The sequence below is a fragment of the Pygoscelis adeliae genome, unplaced genomic scaffold (assembly GCF_000699105.1).
Source record: "Pygoscelis adeliae isolate BGI_AS28 unplaced genomic scaffold, ASM69910v1 Scaffold18, whole genome shotgun sequence".
NCBI classification, from domain to species: domain Eukaryota; kingdom Metazoa; phylum Chordata; class Aves; order Sphenisciformes; family Spheniscidae; genus Pygoscelis; species Pygoscelis adeliae.
In genome coordinates, this window is record NW_008825558.1 from 3,201,177 (window position 1) to 3,222,503 (window position 21,327).

Here is a 21,327-nt window from a genome sequence, read left to right on the forward strand (position 1 = left end):
ATATAAAATATGCAGATATTGTTTCAAATTTTGAAGGGGAGAGCAATTTATTTACAGAATAAGCAAATTTCTCAGAAAGAGAAAGTCCACTAGGAGAACCTTGCTTACAAATTATCAAATTTTTCTCTTCATCGACACTTAGCTCCCAAGCACTCTTACTCCCTTCTTGGATGGGGCTTTGAAGGAGTCCCGGCTGCAGCTCATCACTCGAAAACTGGCAGTGTAAAGAGGAGGAGATGTCATCCCAGGAATGCTGACAGAGCCAGAAACTTGGGCAGCAAGGCAGCAGTATGCCGCATGCCCTCCAGTCCAGCTTGTAAAGTCCTCTATACAAGTGCTCTTGTAATTCCTTGTTTTGTTGCTTTTAAGTAGAGAAACCTGGTTGGTTACATCTGTACTAAACTGGTATAAGCTTGAGTGATCCTTGACATCTAAGACCTTTTCCTACTCATTTGTAGGAACAGATATGTTAAGCAATAATAAGAAAGAAAAATATGTGTGTGTGTTTTATACCTGACATTTACACTGACCTTTATTTCTTATGCCCAAATAAGTGAGTTTTCTTGTCACTGATGCATTTTAGATCTTGGATTTTTGTTGTTGGTCTGATTAGTTATGGGCTCTTTCTGACCCTGTTGCTTCTTGAATCCTTCTGTGAGATGAAATTTGTTAAACTCTTGCCACTTCCTACATGCTGTTTGGAGTTATTTTCAAGCAGTAAGAACTGTGAGCAGTGCTTGAATGCTGCTAGGAGCTATTTAAAACTGCAAAGCCATTTTTCATCTTTTCCTATGTAATTGTCTTTGTTGTTTTTGTGGTGTGGCATAGAGCCTCAAAATTCTGGCACAGCTTATGTCTTAATCCTTTATTTCAGTCCTACTTCCTCTCTTTTTGATTTTCTTTAATACTTTTGTGGTGATTAGGCTTGATTGCTTTGGTGAATCCTAATATCTTCTCTCTCTCCACCATCCCCTCGTTCTTTTTGAGGGTGTCCTGATTTCAGCTGGGATAGAGTTAATTTTCTTCCTAGTAGCTGATACAGTGCTGTGTTTTGGATTTAGGTTGAGAATAATATTGATAACACACTGATGATTTAGCTGTTGCTAAGCAGTGCTTACACTCGTCAAGGACTCTTCAGCTTCCCATGCCCTGCCAGCGAGAAGCCGGGAGGGGGCACAGCCAGGACAGCTGACCCAAACTGGCCGGAGGGCTATTCCATACCATACGATGTCATGCTCAGTACATAAACTGGGGGAGTTGGCTGGCAGAGGGGTGACCGCTGCTCGGGAATTGGCTGGGCATCGGTCAGTGGGTGGTGAGCAAATTGCATTGTGCATCATTTGTTTTGTATATTCTTTTATCATTATTATTATTATTATTGTTATCATCATCCTTTCCTTTTCCCCAATTCTCTCCCCCATCCCACTGGGGGGGCAGGGGAGTGAGCGAACGGCTGTGTGGTGTTTAGCTGCCTGCCAGGTTAAACCACAACAGAGGGGCTCAACATGTGTTCTCTTGTGATATGGGAAGATTTTCATTAGTATTTACATGATCATCCGTAATACTTTGGTCTGTGTGAAGTACACATGGCTTAATTTGAAGAGCTGTATTGCTCCACAGATTTGAGGGATGTCCTTTACTTCTCATTTGTTCGCTGAGGTTACTTTTTGAAGTGGGCATTCTAATTTCAAAACTCATAGATAATATTTAACAGGAAGTATGCTTCAGAAGTAATTTTAATTCAATTTTTGTAGCTATATGAGAGACCCTTAGAAATATGCAGCTTTCTGTTGTGAGGATGCAGAAAATTATTTTCAGTTGTGGTTTTGTGTCTATACAGCTGTAGAATAGTGCTTAATGGGGGGAAAAATGAGACACTGAGAGGACAATCAGGTTTTCAAAGCTCTTTCAAAGGTGTTTTGATTTTAATAAGATATATTACCCAGTCTCGTAAGGCACTTTGAAAAATCCCACTGTGTGCATGTTGGTAGCTTAATAACCTTTGTAAATCTAATTTTGTATCACTTGCTCAGCAAGAGATAGAATTTAGCTATCAGTCTTGTATTCGGAGATCAGAAATCCTAGATTCAAGCTTGATTTAAATTTTGTCTGGTGTATGGCTTTGGTAAAGTCATTTCACGTCTGTTTCTTCTCCCATCTTTTGCCTATCTTATTTATGTAATTGATTTTCTTTTGAAACAGTCTGCTATATTGAGTCAGTTGGTTCCATCAGTTCTATCATAATTAATCAGGATGGTTATGATTGGTTTGGGTACCTCGTGCCTCCTTTATGTCCACCACTAAAATGGGGATGGTGATTTTGAGCCTGTTTGAAAGTGCTTATATTGCTTGCATTTCGGTAGTCCACAGGTGCAGCGGGGTTTGCACATGCACCCAGAGCCCATGGGCAAGCTCTGCCAGGCTGGCAGGACCTTGGAGCAGCTACCAGCTACCCACCCTGACATGCCCTGCTGCGCAGTGTGGTTGAGGTTTCCTGCACAACAGAAGAGTGTTTTGTGATAACACCAGTGTCTTCCATTCTCTGCTCGCAATTCCTTTGTTCGCTGTGACTTTTGCATAACTAACCAGTTAATTCAAGTTTTCTCCTGTGCAACCTGTCTGTTCAGAGTGTAGTGTTCCTAGGCAGTGACTTTTATGAGAAGGACTGCATTTTCTGAGGGGTGGATCTAGGGCATAAGATGGACTGAAGCTTTGAAAAATTGCTAGTTACTAGCATTTGATCTTACATATAAAACTAAATATTCTGTGAGTATCAGAAGGAATCTGCCATGTGAAAAGAATTACTTCTTACAAATATTTAAATATTAAAGATATGAAATCTTCAAATAATAGTCACAAGAACTCACAAGAGTAAATCTTGTCTGCTCCAAACTGACACAAATAACTGAAAATACCATTTACTTCTTGATGACCAGCTTTGACTTTAATGTTTAAAAACTATTCTCAGGAATAAGTGGTAAAAAATATGAGATTAAAGGTTTTTTTTTTCTGTTGACACACAAGAAAGCTTCTACAAAATCCCAAATTATTTATTTTATTTTCTGATGAGCTGAAAACCTCAAAAGAATTTTTGAAATTTGGTTTAGTGTTGCCCTGCAGAAAAGGCGGAGTTCATTTTGGTACAAGCTTTCTGTGAGTACGTGTTTAATGTATTATTTTCTCTGAGGTTTATGCCATCATTCTCTCTAATTTTTTCTGTTTTCCTGCTCTGTGATCTTGTTCACGAGAAAGGGACCATTTTATACTCACAGCAGAGAAAAATTTTCAGGACTTAAGTTCTGCAAGAAAACAGCACCTTTTTAGCAATATTGTGATTCAGAGGCACACAGCTATGGAAGAAAATACATTTACTGTGGCACTAATAGCATTACAGTATATACATTCAATTAGATAGTGAATTCTTAATTGCTTAGTTTATTGCTATGGAGGAATTTAATATATTAAAATAAAAAAATATTAAATGTATAGCATTTTAGTTTCATTTTGCAGCAATGAGCATATGTCACTGATGGCATCTTCTAGGCATATTCTGTAAAGTGAACTGCAAATCAAGAGACATGCTGGTGCTAGAAGACAGACTGGTACTGCCAGTACAGGATAAAGAACCTGGAAAACTCCAAGTACTGTTATCGCTAGTTCAATAATTCAAGATTTGTTTTCTTATGCCGAGGAAGATCCTTCCCCCAAGATGTAGTGGCTTTTCTGGATTGCCAGTGCCAGGTTTTCCAGAGGGATGGACAATTTCTGATGTTATCTCAAGCCAACAGCAGGTGCAGGTGCAAGTGCTTTTGGAGGTTGGCCTTTACTGAATGTAAACTGGCAAAGACAATGTTCTTGCACTTCCCACTTCAAGGGAAAGATGAACAGTAAGATATTCACAATAGGAAGATTTACTGCACAAAAATTAATGTGGAGAATATACAGAAAGTTATTATTTAATTAAGGCAGCTTTCTTGACTTGGGCTGGTTTTGTTTAAAGAAAAAATATTTGAAATAACATGGGAATCTTGTTATGACTTATAGCCACATATAGATAAACCCCTCTGTTGACAGGTTCAAATGCAACTTTAGCTTTGAAAAGGTGAAGGTTCTTATTAGTAAATAGTGTATAAACTATGCAAATGCAGTTTGTACTTCTATTTCTCCTCCTCTGCCCCTTCTTTCTCTCAAAAAGAAGGAAAAGAGTTGTTAGATGTGACAGGTCTGTTTAGGAATGATCTCATGGCAGCTGCAGCTGGGAAGGACGCAGTTGCAGGGACCAGTCAGAATTGCATTAGGTGGGCATGAGACAGCTCCTGCCACCAGTGTGCTACCAGACAGCCTCCTGTTAGACCATGGGACAACAGTCAGCTCAGTTCTGTAGAGTATTCCTGAATTTGACTCAGCTTAGAGGAAGCCTTCTAGGAAAGGTTAATGGTATTCATCATCATTTCCTCTTTCCTCATGTTATCTTCTTCTGTTCCTTCACTCTTATGGCTTATCTCTCCACTCCTCGACCCCCTCCCATTCCCCAAAAATCCCCAGTTTTGCTGTCCAATGACATTAGCTTCAAACATAAATTACAGCACAATTAATTAAACACGTTTTATCTTTCTCCTCTATTGATGTATGGTCTTGTTATCAAGCATCAGACCAGTCACTCCAGTTTGTTTTGCTCTTACTTCCCCAATGAACAGTTCTGTACCAGTCTGACTGTGTAAATTAAATCCCCCTTTCTTCCAAGTCTAGTAGGGTAAGTAAATATACATTCATACTGTTGCTGGGTTTTTTGCTTAATCAGGCTTAAGTTCCAGGAAATTTTAAAAAGTTCAATTATATAAAGAGTACCAGTTAAATATTTATTCCTTGGTACTTGCTCAGAAGAACTTGCTACGTTACACTTCACAAACCAGAATATTATGATGTTGACATTTACTTTTCAGTCTACTTATATGACTAATGATTAAAAATATTAAGATTTCTACCTTTAAAACTAGTGAGAAAAGAACATCTTTGTTTATAATGTTAAATTCCTCTTCCTTTTCACAAAACTTTTATGGTGTCTACAACACCTTGCATCTGATGTGATCAAAGAAGATGAAATGACTCTTACCTAATGAAGAATTCATCCTTTGTCATTCTTTTGGGAGATAGAAGTCTTGGGTTTTTTGAAATTTTTGTTTAATTAGTGCACACAGTTAAGAGGTAGCTGTGCTAAGAAAATAGGAGCTATGACATAACTGCAGGGTAATTATAGGTTTGTAAGATAGGTCGGTGCAAACCTTTATTTTAGTGAGGTCTTTGCTAAAGCTTTTCAGACTTTCACCTGACTCGAAGGGGCAGAACAGTTATAGTTTGTTATTGCAAAGTATATGGTGCTCTCTAGGAGAATACTACTTAGTAGGAATGTCCTGCTCACGAGCCTTATTTTTTAATTTAGCTTTCCTTTCTTACTTTGGATTTCAGTAGTTCAGACTTGCTGAGTAGAATTGTATAACAATGCCACCATCAGAAATCATCTGATATTGTAAAACCTAATGCTTAATTTGGAAAATTCGCTGAAGTCAGCAGTATTTAAGTCATATATTGTATATGCAGAAAGACCTCTACACTTACTCTGAAAGAAAATGCTTTTTTGTATATTGGTTTTGATCTTTAATCTTTTTTTTGTTAACTGAGGTTAAAAAAATGGTGAAAAGAATGAAATTATTTGAATGATTGGTTTGGAATATTTTCACACTGTTAATTCCTACAGTATTGCTTTCTTCAATTTGTAGACCATATACAGTTACAGTTTATATATTGCCCAACTTACCATAGTTTACAGAGAAAAATTTAAGCATTCACAGAAGGTTGAGTTGCTGTTTTAATTAGTTTTCTTAGTGAAATCTAGAGAGTCCTGAAATTCTTTAAAGGCTTTATAGACATTAAAGTTTGGAAATGAAATCTGTACTTTCTGTGATAGGAACTTCAGTGGTTTTGTGTAGTAGGGCAGGCATATATATAGTTATGCTAGGACTAGCCATTTGTACTATAATAATAGTATGAAACTTTCTGGTTATTTTAACCAACTACATTTTGGTTATTTTAACTAGAAGTATTGCCTAAAAAATTGCTGCCTTTTACATAAGCCCATAGCAAGACTGGATCACTATGTTGTGCTTTTCTGTGAATTACATCACTTTTCAAATTATTTCTTTCTGAAGAAAGGTACCTAGCATTTGAAGGTTGATTAAAAAATAAGATTATATTTTGCAAATGTCCAAGCAAATAAATAGGATAGAGTTTAGGAATGCTTGAAAAGAGGACTTCTTTGTGATAAGCTGATGATTACAAAGATCTAGTAGGAATTCAAAACAATCTTTGCATTTCTAAATCTAAAGGCTTTTCAGACATTGCATAGATCCTTGTTAGGAGAAGAATGAATCAGAAGACCTATAGCAGTTGTATAGTATGTAAAATGTTTTACAGCTTAGGGTAAAAGAAAGTCTGCATTCAGGAAAATCTCTAATGATCTACATTTTCTTCCAATAGTGTTTTTCCAACAAAACATGTTAGAGATAAACCATGTGTAATAAAGACAGACACCTATCTTAAAATAAAAGCCAAAAACACGGCTTCTTCACCTCTAGTCTTCATGAGTATGAAATGTACAGAAGAATACAATGATACCTATAATCACCAAGATAGTGCTTTAGGCTTTCAGAAGTCTATGTACTGAACATTAACTGAAAGGAGATGTTCAGAGTCTTCATGCTGCAACGATCCTTTCAGACTGGAACTGCTTATATTTCAATTGTGAAGATATTGCGAAATGGCACATCAATAAAAGGTTACGTGACTATTGCTAGATAAGAAACCAATAAAATTAGGGTAAGAAATTATATGTTTTTTTAAGGAATCAGAATCTAATTTTTAAGTGGATGCATTAGCAAAATAAAGCCTCTGTAAGATGCTCATAAGAGTACTTAGAATGGCTAATTAATCCCTTTCCACCTAGGCTCTAACTCTGAATGTGAAACTAAATTCTCCCATTGCAGGTAATGGTGCCATTTTTTGCCATCATCTGTACAAGCTTGCTGAGGTAATCGATACCCTGTCATCAAGTCGTTTGAGATAAAATTTTCCATATCTATTAGAAGCGGTGTATTTTGGTTTTATAGCCTCTCCCTCCATCTCTTCTTGTGCCATATAAAAATTAGCTAATATTTTATTCATATTCTTAATAGCAAGAAAATTTAATTGTAATTAATTTCTGTGTGTCTGAATTATTATCTTCTCTGAGTTGTTTTAGGTAATTGCATCAAAGTTTTACTAAAACTTTTCACTATAAAGAGACTTTCTTTACTACTTTCTACGACCTGGAGATGGCCAAATGTTTTTTTTCTTACCAGGAAATTGCCTACATGAACGGTCTTTAAGTCTGTCGCCTTTCTTTACTGTCAATCCACACTTAGGAATTGATGATAAATAAACTTAGCAAGTATTCTCAGTAATAATTCTAATCAAGCTAGGAATAAATAAAGCCAGCAGCTGTCTGTACTGATAGATACCTCAAAATAACCAAGATTGGGGCAGCTAGTGGTATAGCGGTCTTTTATAATGGTACAGTGCTCCTTTCAGATTTCTGAGTGTACCCCAATTCCAGGATGATGCACCTTTCCTCTGTCTTGGTCACATTTTACTCATCTGTTTTTCCTGCTGTGGTGGGCTGACCTCGGGGGGGTCAGAGCAGTGGGGTGAAAAGCTCATGGGTCGAATGAAGACAAAACACCCGTGCAGTGTTTTGCCCCTTTTATGCAGGCCTTCCCAGAGGCGCCACCGGCATCGCTGACGGGCTCAGCCGTGCCCTGTGCTGGGGCCGCGGCGGAACGGGCTGGAACTGGCACAGGGCAGCCCTGACCTGCCCTCACAGAGGCCCCTGCGGCCCCTGCTGCCGACACCCGGGTACGGACACCCAACGCACCTTTGAGCTCCTGACCTCAGGGACCTTGTGCTTCTGGAAAGCTGCTGGTTTCACACACAGAAATGACTGAATTTTTTTTTTTTTTTTTTCCTGGGTGAAGCTGGGTATGAGGAACAGGTAGAAAAAACACCTGTTGAAACAACTGGAGGAATTCTGTGAGAAACATTCTTATCAGCAACGAATTAGAAATTAAAATTAAAAGGCAGTTAATGACTGAAGAACCTGTATTAGACTTTGAAGATAATTAAGTACTAAAAGATATTCCAGGTTTACTTATGAAAAACTTTAAATTTATGATGTAATTTTGTGTGGACCATTGGCTGGCTGGCTGGAAAGTAAAAATAAGCATCTGTATGCAGAGAAGGGAGGTGGCTATCCAGAATTGTTTTACCAAAAGCAATAAATGAATGGAAACAACCGTTCTGTGAAGAGAAACCTTTGAAATAACTTTAAGTAATGGTAAGAATGAGACTGGTTATATGTCGTGGTTTAACCTCAGTTGGCAACTAAGCACCACGCAGCCGCTCGCTCACTCCCCCCCCTCCCGGTGGGATGGGGGAGAGAATTGAAAAAGCACGTGAGAAAAACTTGTGGGTTGAGATAAAAACAGTTTAATAATTGAAATAAAATGATAATGATAATAATATGATAATAGTAATAATACACAAAGCAAGTGATGCACAGTACAATTGCTCACCACCTGCCGACCGATGCCCAGCCAGTCCCCGAGCAGCGGCCCCCCCGGCCAGTTTTCCCCAGTTTATGTACTGGGCATGACGTCCCATGGTATGGAATGTCCCTTTGGGCAGTTTGGCTGTGCCCCCTCCCAGCTTCCTGTGCACCTCCAGCCTTGTCAGTCGGTAGAGCATGGGGAGCTGAAAAGTCCTTGACTAGTGTAAGCATCACCTAGCAACAACTAAAACATCAGTGCCTTATCAATTTTGTTCCCATCCTAAATCCAAAACACAGCACTGTACCAGCCACCAGGAAGGAAATCAACTCTATCCCTGCCGAAACCAGGGCATTATATTTTCCTGTAAATGTTGTTGCTGACTGCAGAATGGAAGGGAATCAAGACTATATAAAATAAAGCAGAGTGCTTAAAAGAGGTTTGTGCAGCATTGAATAAGCTTGCTAAACTTCTGGTAAAATCATTGGTGTGCTTAATTTTATCAGTGTTTCTCAGATATATTAGAAGCAATAGCCAAAGTCTGCTTTGTGAGGTGTAACAGTTCTCATAAAACCTTGATTATCCTGTGTAGTTTGCATCTATACTTTTGTCAAAAATGAAATTGGGATTTAGCCTACAGTGTTCCTGAAAATATGGTTGGTTAGATTATGATGAACATAACTTCATCACTATGAATATAATTCCATAACTTTTAAGTTGGAACATTGGCAGCGTAGTCAATCTTATCAGGTTTTCACATAATAAATAGCTACAGAGCTCTGCAGATTGTTTTTTTTGTCAATTTGCCCAAATCTGTCTTTATGCTTACCACTTTTCCTTAGAGTTATGTTGTTATAATCAGGTAGGAACTTCAATACTGTCTGAATGTTCAGTTACAGTCTCTTGCTATCAAAAGAATGAATGCAGTATCTTTCATACATCAGTCAAGTTTTACATTAAAATTAGATAGGCTTTCCTGCCTTTCTTCTTTATTGAAAGACTGAAATCTCACTCTTCTGATAGTTAGGCGCAATCTAATTTTCCACGTGGTTTTATTAACAGCCTGTTCAAAGTTATTTGGGTTTTTTGTGCCAATACTGTCTTTTACTTGCATGCTTCTTTCTCTTTCATGTGTTGGGGTTTTTTAAGTAACAATATACTTGTTGGGGCTTTATGGATTTTTTTGTGGTTTTTTTTTGGTTGGGCAAGATACGACATAAGGCAGCTTCTTTCACAAACTAGTTATGTAAAGATAGATGGCCATAATTTCGGTGCTGCAGGATTTTATTTTGAAAACATTGCAGAAGAATGGGTTTAAAAGGAGCTGGTGAGTTAACCCATAATGCTTAGGACAAGCCTGGAAATTATTGTACAAAGACTAATAAAATAAAGTCCTCTGTCATCTTAATAAAATGAAGCAGAGATCGTGTAACTGTTCCTACGGACCTGCCATGCCAACTTTTTTGGCCAGTTGGTCTCAGACACAGTGGACTTGGCAATGATAAAGTAAATCTATTTCAGTCATTAATAAGAATCATCTGTTCTCTTCTTTAATCTGTGCAAGTCTGGGGAAAAAAAACCCCTAGTGTTAGATCAGCCTTTGCTTTAGATGACTTACAGTTTTGATAAAGCAGCTGAAGTAGTTTTTTAAATTTAGGAAAGCCTTTGTTCTTTCCCGTGAGCAATATAGTCACTTAATATTGAGAGAGAGATTAAGAGCAAATTATCTTGAATTTGAAAATGAATTTGCTGGAATTTCACAGAGAAATATTGCTATTCTTCCATTTCCCAAAGCAATTAACATAGTTTTGATGAGTCAACATTTACTAAGATAAATCTTTTTGTCAGCAGTTTCCAACTGTATCTAAAACTGTATCGAGCTTTAATGTAGTTCAGTAATAAGACTGCATTTTCCTTCCTAGTCCTCATCACGTCATATGCAATGCTAAGATTATTATATTGACTTTAGAGTACAGAGTTAAACAAGCCTTCTAAATTGAAGGGGTGTGTGCCCCCATAAAGCTTCAGCTGTGCCAGTGCCACATGAATCAGTTGTCTTCACGTCAGAGTATTTGTGTGCTTTTAAGCTGTTAAGCTATATATCTAGTGAAAAATAAGGCTTGGGAAAGGCTTGTAAGAACAATTGTTGGAGAAGTGAGGATAAGCAGTGAGTAGATGTTAAAATGGACTGTGGCACGAGTCACAGTACATTACGAGTAATGTATGTGAGTAGATAGTTTACTCATAACAAGTACTCCTACTCACACCCAGCACACTGAATTATAAAAGTGGAATGTATTTATAAGCATAACAAAACACAGAGAGATGTGATAATAAACCATCCATTTTAATAAGGAATTAGAATTCTGGACTAATTCTTTCCCAGTAGGATTTATCACTAGCTTATAAATAACTTACAGGTATAAGACATGGCAAAAAATAACAGAATAAACAAAATACTCGGAGACTTCCAGACCCTGCTGCTACCACTTTCTCAAGGAAAGACTGGAAGAGAGCGATACTAACGTTTGTGCTCAGGTTCATTTTCTGGCTGGCTTAACTCCATTAAAGTTTAGTCCAGGGACGGGTAGGGTAGGTGAAAATGATAGCTGTGTCTCCGATATATTTATTGCTGTGTTTTACTGATGTCTTGGTGAGGAGAGAGAACTGCAGTTATAGCATGCAGTTGCAATCTAAGTTGACCTTTTCTATTATCTAAGAAGTTTTGGCATGGTTTGCCCTAATTACTGATTAAGTTTTGGTAACTCATTGTGACTTGCCATTGCAAGTGGATTGGAGGGTTGAGATATACAGTATGATCTTTCTTTCCGGTTTTTGGAAGTAAAGGAAGTCCAAAAAAAATCTTCAGCTGCATTATCTCGGCTTTATGTTCAACAGGTGCTTTCATACATTGGGATGTGAGTGTGCGTGTGTATATATACCTGCTTATATAAGACTGCGTATGTTGTTCTGTCCTTCCATACCTTATTAGGAAAGCTGAAACTGTCAAAATTACCTAACATAATACTTCATGCTATCATCATTGAGAAAGTGTATTTAATGTCTAATGCGTTCTTGCTTTTTTTTTTAAAAAAAAAGGCTTTTAACTGAGCATTAGGAGATACGTCAATTATACTGTGATAGTTCTATATGTGTCCACTCTAAATGTGCTTGAAAAAAGTAAAGAGACAAATTCTAACCAAATCTTCACGATTAGTATCAAATTTACAGGGGGTCTTTTTTTCTTATACTGGTCATCTCATTCTTCGGGGAATATGGTGTTTTCAAGCTGCCAAGGGGTATCTTGATTTGAATGTATATCTGTCTTTCTCTTTTGTTTAGATTGAAAAATCTGCTCTGAGTCTAGTCCAAAAGAATGGGCTGCAAGTGGTATCCTTGGCAGGGTCTCATTACAGCAGCACTGATCTGAGCTGTTTTTTTTCTTACTCTGCTCACTGTGATAGTGAACTAATGAATTTACTTCTCTTTTTATGTTCATACAGCTTGAAGTTGAGGTCACAGATATAAGTGGGAAAACCATCGATGGTCCAGTCCGCCTAGATATTTCTGTTATTGATCAAAATGACAACAGGCCAATGTTCAAAGAAGGACCCTATGTTGGTCATGTCATGGAGGGATCCCCTACAGGTAAGACCATGCCAATCATATCTCTATAAATAATGTCTGAACACATTCTGTGTTGCTAAATGCATTATTATCATATTGTACAACTTTTCTTGCTGATTTTGTGGCTCACTGAATCCTTCCCCCGCATAAAGAGGTGGGAGCAGCCCTTTAGGACAGCAGGTGATGATTTTTGAAAAACAGTCAAGTCTCTGAAGTAAAAAAGAAAAAAAAGAAGTAAAATAATGTAGTTTGGAATGAAAACTTAGATTTAAGTTTACGCATTTTTTTTCCTATCTGGGATCAACAAAGACAACCCCTAGGATATGATTAAGATTCAGACCAAATAACATGTACAAATTCTGTTCAGAGTGGGAATTTTACCTTTTTCTCTGTAAGGTTAGCTGCTGGAAGGGTCATTTTTATTTGCTTATATAGCATGAGGCGAGGTAAATAATAGGAATAAATGGAAAGTGTTATGATTATGCTAATATTGTAGGGCAGATTGAAATACTGAATGATGTTACTTGTGTAAATGCAGATACAACAGTTGCAACAAAATCAAAACACACTTTGAGAGTTAAAATTAGTAATGAAATTGTTCTGACTAAATTCACTCTTGATTTTATCTGATGATGAAATTCTATAAGAATAAGATATTGTTCCAAATTTAATTTGGGTACAAACAACCATCCTAGCTAAACTCTTTCTGCAGATGAAGGCTAAATTAGTTTTCTTCAACTGTTGTCCTCAGCTGTTGTGCAATTTTGTTGTGAGTTATTAAACAGCTGTTGCATTCCACTCAAGAGGTATCTCCACTGCATTTGTAAGTGGTAATTGTATGATTGGATTATGTTATGGAGTTAACCTGGATCTTAGTGAAAGAAATCTAAAACAGTAGAAGCCCCCATTAAAATCAGTGGAGTGCTAGTGATCTAATTGAGATCAGAGTTGTGGTTATATGTTTGTATGTTTTTCTATACATCATGGAACACAAGACCTTATCCTCCTTATACAGTTGAAGCTGTGAGTATAGACGTAAGGTTTTGGCTATATAGGCATCCTGAAATATTTTGAAATGAAAGCTGGAATCACGTATATTATATTTTTATGAATATTTAATATTCATTGAAGCTTAATATGGTAACGTGTTTTGTTTACTCTGAACAAGGATAGACATTACCATTCACTTTCTTGTATTACATATTGATAGGACTAGAAGTTATTCTTTGTCCTTATTTCATTATTTATGTAGTTTCTCTAAATCATGTAACCTTCTTAGTGAGTTTTGCATTTTCATGTATAGTTGCCATTGTTTGAAAAGCTGTAGGTATGAAATGCATTATGAGCTGCTCCTTCATCAGATTAAAAAAAGTGTTCAGGTAAATGTTCGTTTACCTTACTTGTGACAAGCATGTAATGAACCAATTGACGATCTTTTCATCCAAATAGAAATGTGTTTCATATTTGTGAGTATGGCTGGTGAGTGGAACACTAACTCTTTTCTGTTGTAGGTCTCTAGTACATTCTTAATTTATTTCAGATATTGATCGCTTACTCAGAATTCAAAAGAAATTTCCTTAGACTGTCCCACTTCCCAGTTATATAAACACACTTTGTTATTCCTTGTTAATTATGTAACAAGAGTTTCATAATTAACTGAGAATATATTGCTAACAAATGTCAGATTCCTTTGCACAGCCAGTCAATAGTATGTAGCAGAGTGTGACTACCTATTTGGATCAAGGGACCAACGTTACTACGTTTTCATTTAAACTACAGCATCTTCTTGTTGTGCCCATTTAGATACATGTTCCTAGACCACTGAGTAGGATGGTGTAGTTTTAGTAGATTCACAGCCCCTAAATCCAGTATTTCAGTAAGAGAAAGTGGTGCCAAACAGCTCAAACTCTGCAGTGTTTAAGCTTTAATCCTGCTGGTACTATGAGAGCTCTGGATATGAGCTGCGAGTTCCTGCAAGTCTTTCAGTGATCTCATCTCTCTCCATCAAAGCAGAAGTTTATATCTCTTATGTACCACATACCCTTCCAAAACAATATTTAATGTTTAGCTTTGTCTGTTAATTGCAGGCTATGGGACAATATTTAATTGTTATCTGCTACATGTTCCTTCTTTACTCAAACTCTAAATGAAGTTTCTCTGCCAAGGATTTTTTTTTTTTTAACTGGCAGTTCCCTATTTTTGCTCATCTATAAACTATCCTTCCTTTTCCTTTTTTTTTACTCCTTATATTGAAGTTTATGGTTCTGATTCAGTAGACATGTTTCTCAGTCCAATTTCCAGTGAATTGTTCTGTAATTTTTTTCATCAATTTTCTCTTGCTGCACTTTGGTATTTATCCATGTAGCATTTGGCATTTTGATTGTCTTACCTGTTAGTTTGAATAATTTTTCTCAACTTGATCTTTTTCTTATCCTCTCCCTCTTTCCCCCAGGTATTCATCCCATTAAACTTCATAACCTCATTTTCCTGGTGTCAAAACCACCAATACTTGCAAAATTAATTTGTGCAAAAGTGAACCTGTAGAATCAGCGTTAGCTAAAATCTGTAATAGTTCTCTATGCAGATGGCATCCAGTCAACCAAGATTTCATGTTGTTTACATCTGTTTTCCATAGTTCTTCAAATTTTATGGCATATATCCTTAAAATTATTCATCAGGTTCTGCTGTCTTGCTGCTCCCAATCAATAGTCGCGCTGCACAGCTTGATAGAAATCTTTGTGCATGTGTTTGCATGTATGATTCCTGATTCCTTCTTATTGTATTAAGATTGTATTGTTGTATTTCTTTTTTGAAGTTCCAAAAGAAAGGCTTTGCATTATATGCATAACCTTATTTTCCTATCACAGCCACCTTCATCCTCATTCAAGCTCTGAATCAAACTCATTCACTGAAAGAGTATTCTGCTGAAAAATAAATAATGCTCATATAGGTATGTTGGATCTGCCTTCATGAGCACTGGGTCAAAGTATAAATGTCCATGGATTCCAGTAATTCTGGAATAGAGAGTATATAATTATGTAGAAAAAGATCTAGATATACTGGACTGTGAAACTTGCCTGAAGGATTCTGAGGCCTTGTTAAGGGATTCAGATGATACTATTATCTGGCTTTAAGTTATTCATTGCTGGGTTCCTGTGTGTTTCCCTGTGGCACCATAATTTTAGCAGGCTTAAACCCAATGAAATTTTCTAGTGCCTTTCAAGTATTTATTGACTCTAAAACTGCACTTACACATTGTCTATTATTCATTGGAAATATCAGAGATTTACTAATAAATAAATCTTAGAGAGAGTTAGCATCACAAATTTAAGTATATAAATCTTAATATTCAAGTGAATGTTTATATTGGACTTCCTTGACGTTGCTGTAAGACACATGTTCCAGCTTTTTATTGTTTTCCAAAATGACTTTTTTCCTTAATGATTTGAAGGTTTAGTTCCTGAAGTAGAGAAAGACACAAAACTTACAAGATTACAGTGAAATGTTGTGCCAATCCCCTTTTAAGGACCCTCCTTTCCCTGCCATTGGAGATAGTTACAAGTAGAAGAAAACAAAAGAAAACACTGAGAGCGTGTGTAACTTTTGTGTTTATTTAATCTGTCTATGGGTAATTAAAGAATCTTTTGTGCATAGTGCCAATGAGGATGTGTTTTGGTGGTGTTTTAATACATTTTCTGTGTTACTAAGGCCACTCATGTTTTTTGTGTGTGTGATTTTTGAAATCACAGTAAACACCACTGGTTATTTGGACATCTACAATTTGTGTGTCATCACTTTACTAGAGAGGCAAATACCTGGGTGTAATTACTGAGAATATAAACTTGTATATGCATTCATCTGAATTTCAAGCTAGGGCTTGCCACAGCTTAAAATTAATGATAAAAATATGTGAATGGTAGGTGATATAGTAACATATTTCTTTCCTGATATATCTTTCCTGGAGAGATTTCATGATATAATTACAGTTAGTTAGCTGTTTTCATGGAAAACTGTCATATTCCTGGAAATAGCCTCCAGTCAAATTCTAACAAGAGTATGCTCAAATGTATGCTTAAAGTGACCATAGATGTTTTCAGATTTCTATTAGGAGGTCTTTTCCTGGACAAACTGCAACCTTGGAGGCTATTTATTTAAAAAAAAAAAAAAAAGGCAGTAGAGAAATAGTTTGCATTTTTTTATTTATAAAGTCTCTCATTTCTGTATGCGACTGAAGTCAGCATATATATACACCAGGAAAATAATAGTTGAGCCTGATTCAGTGACACCTATGGCAATTTTTCTACTGACTGTGATGGGTTTTGTGTTAACTGTACTGCTGATTTCTCACATTTTTGTTTTCTAAGTTATGACCCAGTTTATTTCCTATAGATCTCCGGTCTATCCAGCTGCCGACTCTAGGGTTTAGGGTCTGTATCCTGCTGCAGACTTTCCTCAATACATTAATAAGGTGCCTGTAATCTTATGGATTACATAGGCAGGCAGAAACGTTTGGACATCTCGCTCTTTAAAGGTTGGAAAGTGAAGGGTGGTTAAATGAACTTGACAGCCATCTCATTTCACTTGCTGGAGGCATTTAACAGAAATTATTTTAAACACACTTGACATTATGTGACTTGTAACAATAGGCTGCAAACCCACTGGGGTAAAATCTTAACTGCAGTGGTTGGGAGAATTGCTCGAGAATTGCATGTAAAAAAAGTAACTTGTATTCCATGATGCACAATAGCCTGAATACATTGCATTCCAGCCAAGGAGCCCCAAACCAGGACTGATAGATGTCTATAAATAATTGCTAGAAATAAAGGGACATTTGAAGACATTTAGAGAAGAAACAGAAGGAATTAAGAAGAGTAGCCTAGGGGGTTGTTCAGCATCATAAAATAATAATTTGTAAAAATGGATAAAGCATGAGGAAGGATCTGAGGCACTAAGTACTACTGATAGCTATGCCTTGTATAATAGTGCACGGCTACGATTCAGATAAATGAAAACGGCGGCTTCTTATCAAGAACAACCTGTCAGGATGGACAGGGGTTTTTTTTATACTTAACCTAACAACAAGAAGAAGGTTAGTGCACAAATGAATATAAATGAGATTGGTTATGATAGATCAGAATCAAAAGATACCAGGAAAGGTAAACTATGGGCAGGCTGGCCTAGCAAAGTGGCAAGGATATATAAGGCATCTTTGTCTGATATGCACCTGTTGTCCTATTTGATACATTTCAAATATTATGGTAGTATTTTCTGGACTGTGTTTTTTTTGTCCCTTGTAATCCCTACTGGTTTATGGAATAAGAAGTTTACCAAAGCTGTAAAATGAATAAAATTGCATTGAATTTGATGAACTCCCCAGGCCTACTTCTTCCTTTTGACCTATAAATCCAATAACATGGAGGAAACTACAAGGGTGCTTTCAAGAGTGGTTTTTTTTAACCAAAAGATTAAAATTTAAAATAAAATTAAAAAAATAGAATTTTCACAAAGAGCCATCAGAAGAGAATAGTAAAGGATATAGTTTCTTTTTATGTAGGTAAAAGTAGCATCTGAAATTTCCCGGTGGCTTCTGATTTCGCCTGCATCAGTGTTAAGATGATACTTCTCCTTCAATCTTTTTTGTGACAAAAGTTACGACCTTCTACGTATACATACAGGGTTGGGGATTTTTTTTTTAATGCATTGTACATATTTTGAAAATAAAAATACACTTCCTGGAAGATTAAATTGGAGGGGTAGTTCAGGATATCAAATCCTAAATAGCACGAAAACCAAAATGGTGTCAACATCAACACCCCTTTAGAGCAAGCACTATGCATCAGTTGATGGTCTAGGTCTGAAGTAGGATGTGGGTTTGCATATATTTATTGTGCTGATGATTCTTACTGTGCTGAATTTTACTCAAAGTGTGATGGGGAGCTTTACAAAGTTTTTGAGAGTTCCACACAGAAAATCTGCAATCGGTTTAGTGGAATGCAACCATTGTGTAAAATTATTTCACCAAGCAAAATGCTTCCTAACCAAAGTAGTCTGGGGCAAATACTTGAAAAACAGTTTGAGTATAGATAGAGTTCATGACAGTAATGAGAATAAACTATGGAGTGTTTGAATAAGAATTGCAGAAAACTGTAATTGAAGCAAAGAGGTACATTTTGATGGGTCTCAAAGTGTACTTTTAAGTAAAGGCACATGCTTGAAATACTGCTGACGCTAATGATCTTAAAACAATGAAACAAATGAGTTCAAGACAGTAGCAGAAATGGTTTTCTGCTTACAATGTATAAGGAAAACCAAATACTTATGAATGCTTTTTGACATTTCTTGCAATAAGAGAATTATGATGAACTCTTTGGGGCATTCGGCTTAAAAAAATTAATATTACCAATGGGTTTACCAAGGAAAATAAGAAACAAAGATTAAATTTTCGTATGATGGAAGCTTGCATATATGCTTTGTAGAAATGCTTTGTATGATACGGGAATATTGATGCATTTTAATACTAGAAAGTAAAATATTGCACTTTGTTATGAATTTAATAAATTAATTCCTTAATAGCCTGCCTGCTAGACCCTGTCTTGGTTCCAGTTGGCTGGGCATGATCTGCTAACCCCAAGGAATGTATTTCACCCGTCTTGTATTTATTATACTGCTATCATCCAAATCATTTTTTTTCTCCCTTGCTAAGCAAAAGACGTTTTCATCCTGATTTTTTAATTTGTTCTTTTTGTTTAAAAACAAACAAACAAACAAACAACTTGTAAAGATATGGTTTGGCTTTATATCCTGTGTATAAACCAGAGCTCTGACTAAAAGAATTGTTGAAAATTTTAGTGCTCATTACAACCTCTTTTATGGATGGTGCTTTAGCAGTTTTTGAAGACCTATCAATTCATTTTCAGTTTCTGCCTGTTGGCTGCTAAAGGTATGTAATGAGTGAGCTCATTATTTCATATTAAAATATTCATAATTTTTTAAAAATCAGCAGTAGAAAACTTAGAAGTATATATAGATCTGAGCTGCAAAGCTGAAATGTCTCAGTAAATCCACCTCAAAACTATCTCAAAATTAAATGTTTAAACCTGAGCTTTTTTGGTTCAGAGCAATGTCTCTTGCAGCAATACTTTGATTTTAGAGGAGCTTTGAAATGTCAAATGTCACACATTTAATTATCAAACTTATTGCTATGAGATGTTGTGGGAAACAAAAGTATAAATTGGTTCAAGGAATTTGATAAATCCAGGGAGAAAAATTCATAAGCGACTTGGTTATTCAGCCTAATAGTACTTAATGAGACAGTGGCCTAGGAAGCCTCTGAGTTAAAGGAAATGAAATATAGAAAAGTCTATCTTTGGAAGTACAAGCCTTTTTTCACATACTTTTTCCCTAGTCCTCCACTGCTGGAGATGGGATGTCAAGCTTTTAGGTATAAGCCAGCATAGCATTTTTTATGTTCTTCTGTGCACGAATGTGTATAGTTTTATGCATGCTTTAAAAATTGTTGATGGCAAACTTTCAGCAATCTTTTCTTAGGATTAGTCATCTGCCTTTCAGCAAAAATGTACTCACTGCCTTGAAGATTTTTGTAATCTAGCCTGTAAATGTAACGGATGTCAACTAGGTAGAAACATCTGTAATGTCAATATTTTAATTTTCAAACAGAAGCAAAGCAGAAGCCAGTTGGTTAATTATGCACAGCTGCTTTGTATATCCCAGTAGGAATTTGTTCTCAAATCTGTGTGGGATAAAATATAGCTGTATATGAATATGGGTATTGTGTGGATGCATATATGTATATTTTTATACTTCATATATATATTACATCTATATATGATATGTACCTATTACAGAGAGATGAACTTATACAGACACACAAATACTTATCTGATCCTTTAGTAGGGCCTAGGGATCCTGGTATGTTCTAGTTACTGTGTATGTAGATGATGAAAAGATATGTATTTATTAATAATGTATTGTATTATGGCAGACAAAGATGTACATCCAGTCTAATCTGCCTCTGTTTTTTGGAAGAAGTTGAGAGGAATAACCCATTAAAGTATTATCCAGTAATTAACAGGTGCCCAGCCATGCAAATGTGGCTAAACCAGTACATTTTGAGCAAAATAAAATAATCTCATGTGTAGCAATTAGCGGTTCACTCAAACTGAGTATGTGATATGAGCGCCTAGAAGCAGGAGTCTGCAGTTCACTCCAGGGTTCAATTATTCTTGATTTTCAGCAGAAACAGGTTAGACTCGGAAAAGGTTCCAGATCAGCTTGGGTGACAGGTCAGAATTACTGGCCTGTTTGTGAGGACTAGGAATGATGAGCCACCCTCTTCTTCAGCCCCAGACAGAAAATTCCCTTTGACTTTCTTCTTTTCACTGCACGACTGATTTGTTTGCTCACTGTCCCTTCTGCTGAAATGAGCTTTCATCTGCTTTTCTGTAGTTACACGCAATGCTATACCAAAAATTAGTCATATGGCCAGATCAGTGTTAATGCCTAATGTTAAAGGTTATAAAAGCATTATGGTCTCTCTACCTGAGACGTTTCATGTAGTAAAGTATTCATACTTCCACTCACAGAAGAGTGAAAGCAATGATGGTTAGCTGTTTTGGCTCTTTTTACATTATAGCTCAGGTTCATTAAATAAAAATAAGAATGTTTCTTAATTAAAGAACAAATGACTTTTTTAAAAAATGCTGCAGTCCTTGCTGGGTACTGAAAAACAAGGTCTCAAGTGAGTTTGTGTAATTTAGTATGTAATTCTTTGCAAAGGGAAATTTATGCATTAATAAATTTACCTAGTGGCTTTTGCACCTGGGCTTTTGCACCTGTTTTATGCGTCTACTTCTGTCCTCTCAGAAAAGAGAAGGATGGGCTTTAAAGGTTCCGAGCAGTTTAGACACGAGACAACCTCATCCGTATAATCAATTAATTGAAAGATACTGTAGTGCCAGGAAAACGTTATCTGAAAAAATGCTTTGCTGTGTGGCACACTGCAGAGGAGGAGGATGCCGCAGCCCTCTTGATAAGCATTATTAGT

General features: G+C 36.4%; 1 protein-coding gene across 1 annotated transcript in view; it reads left to right on the plus strand.

The window, feature by feature from the left end:
- Positions 1-21,327, plus strand: part of CDH13 (cadherin 13) — a 531,145-nt gene that overhangs the window by 291,505 nt on the left and 218,313 nt on the right. The window contains exon 6 of the mRNA XM_009332307.1: positions 12,140-12,284. Within this exon, the coding sequence (XP_009330582.1) occupies positions 12,140-12,284 (145 nt within the window). The remainder of the gene's footprint in view (positions 1-12,139; positions 12,285-21,327) is intronic.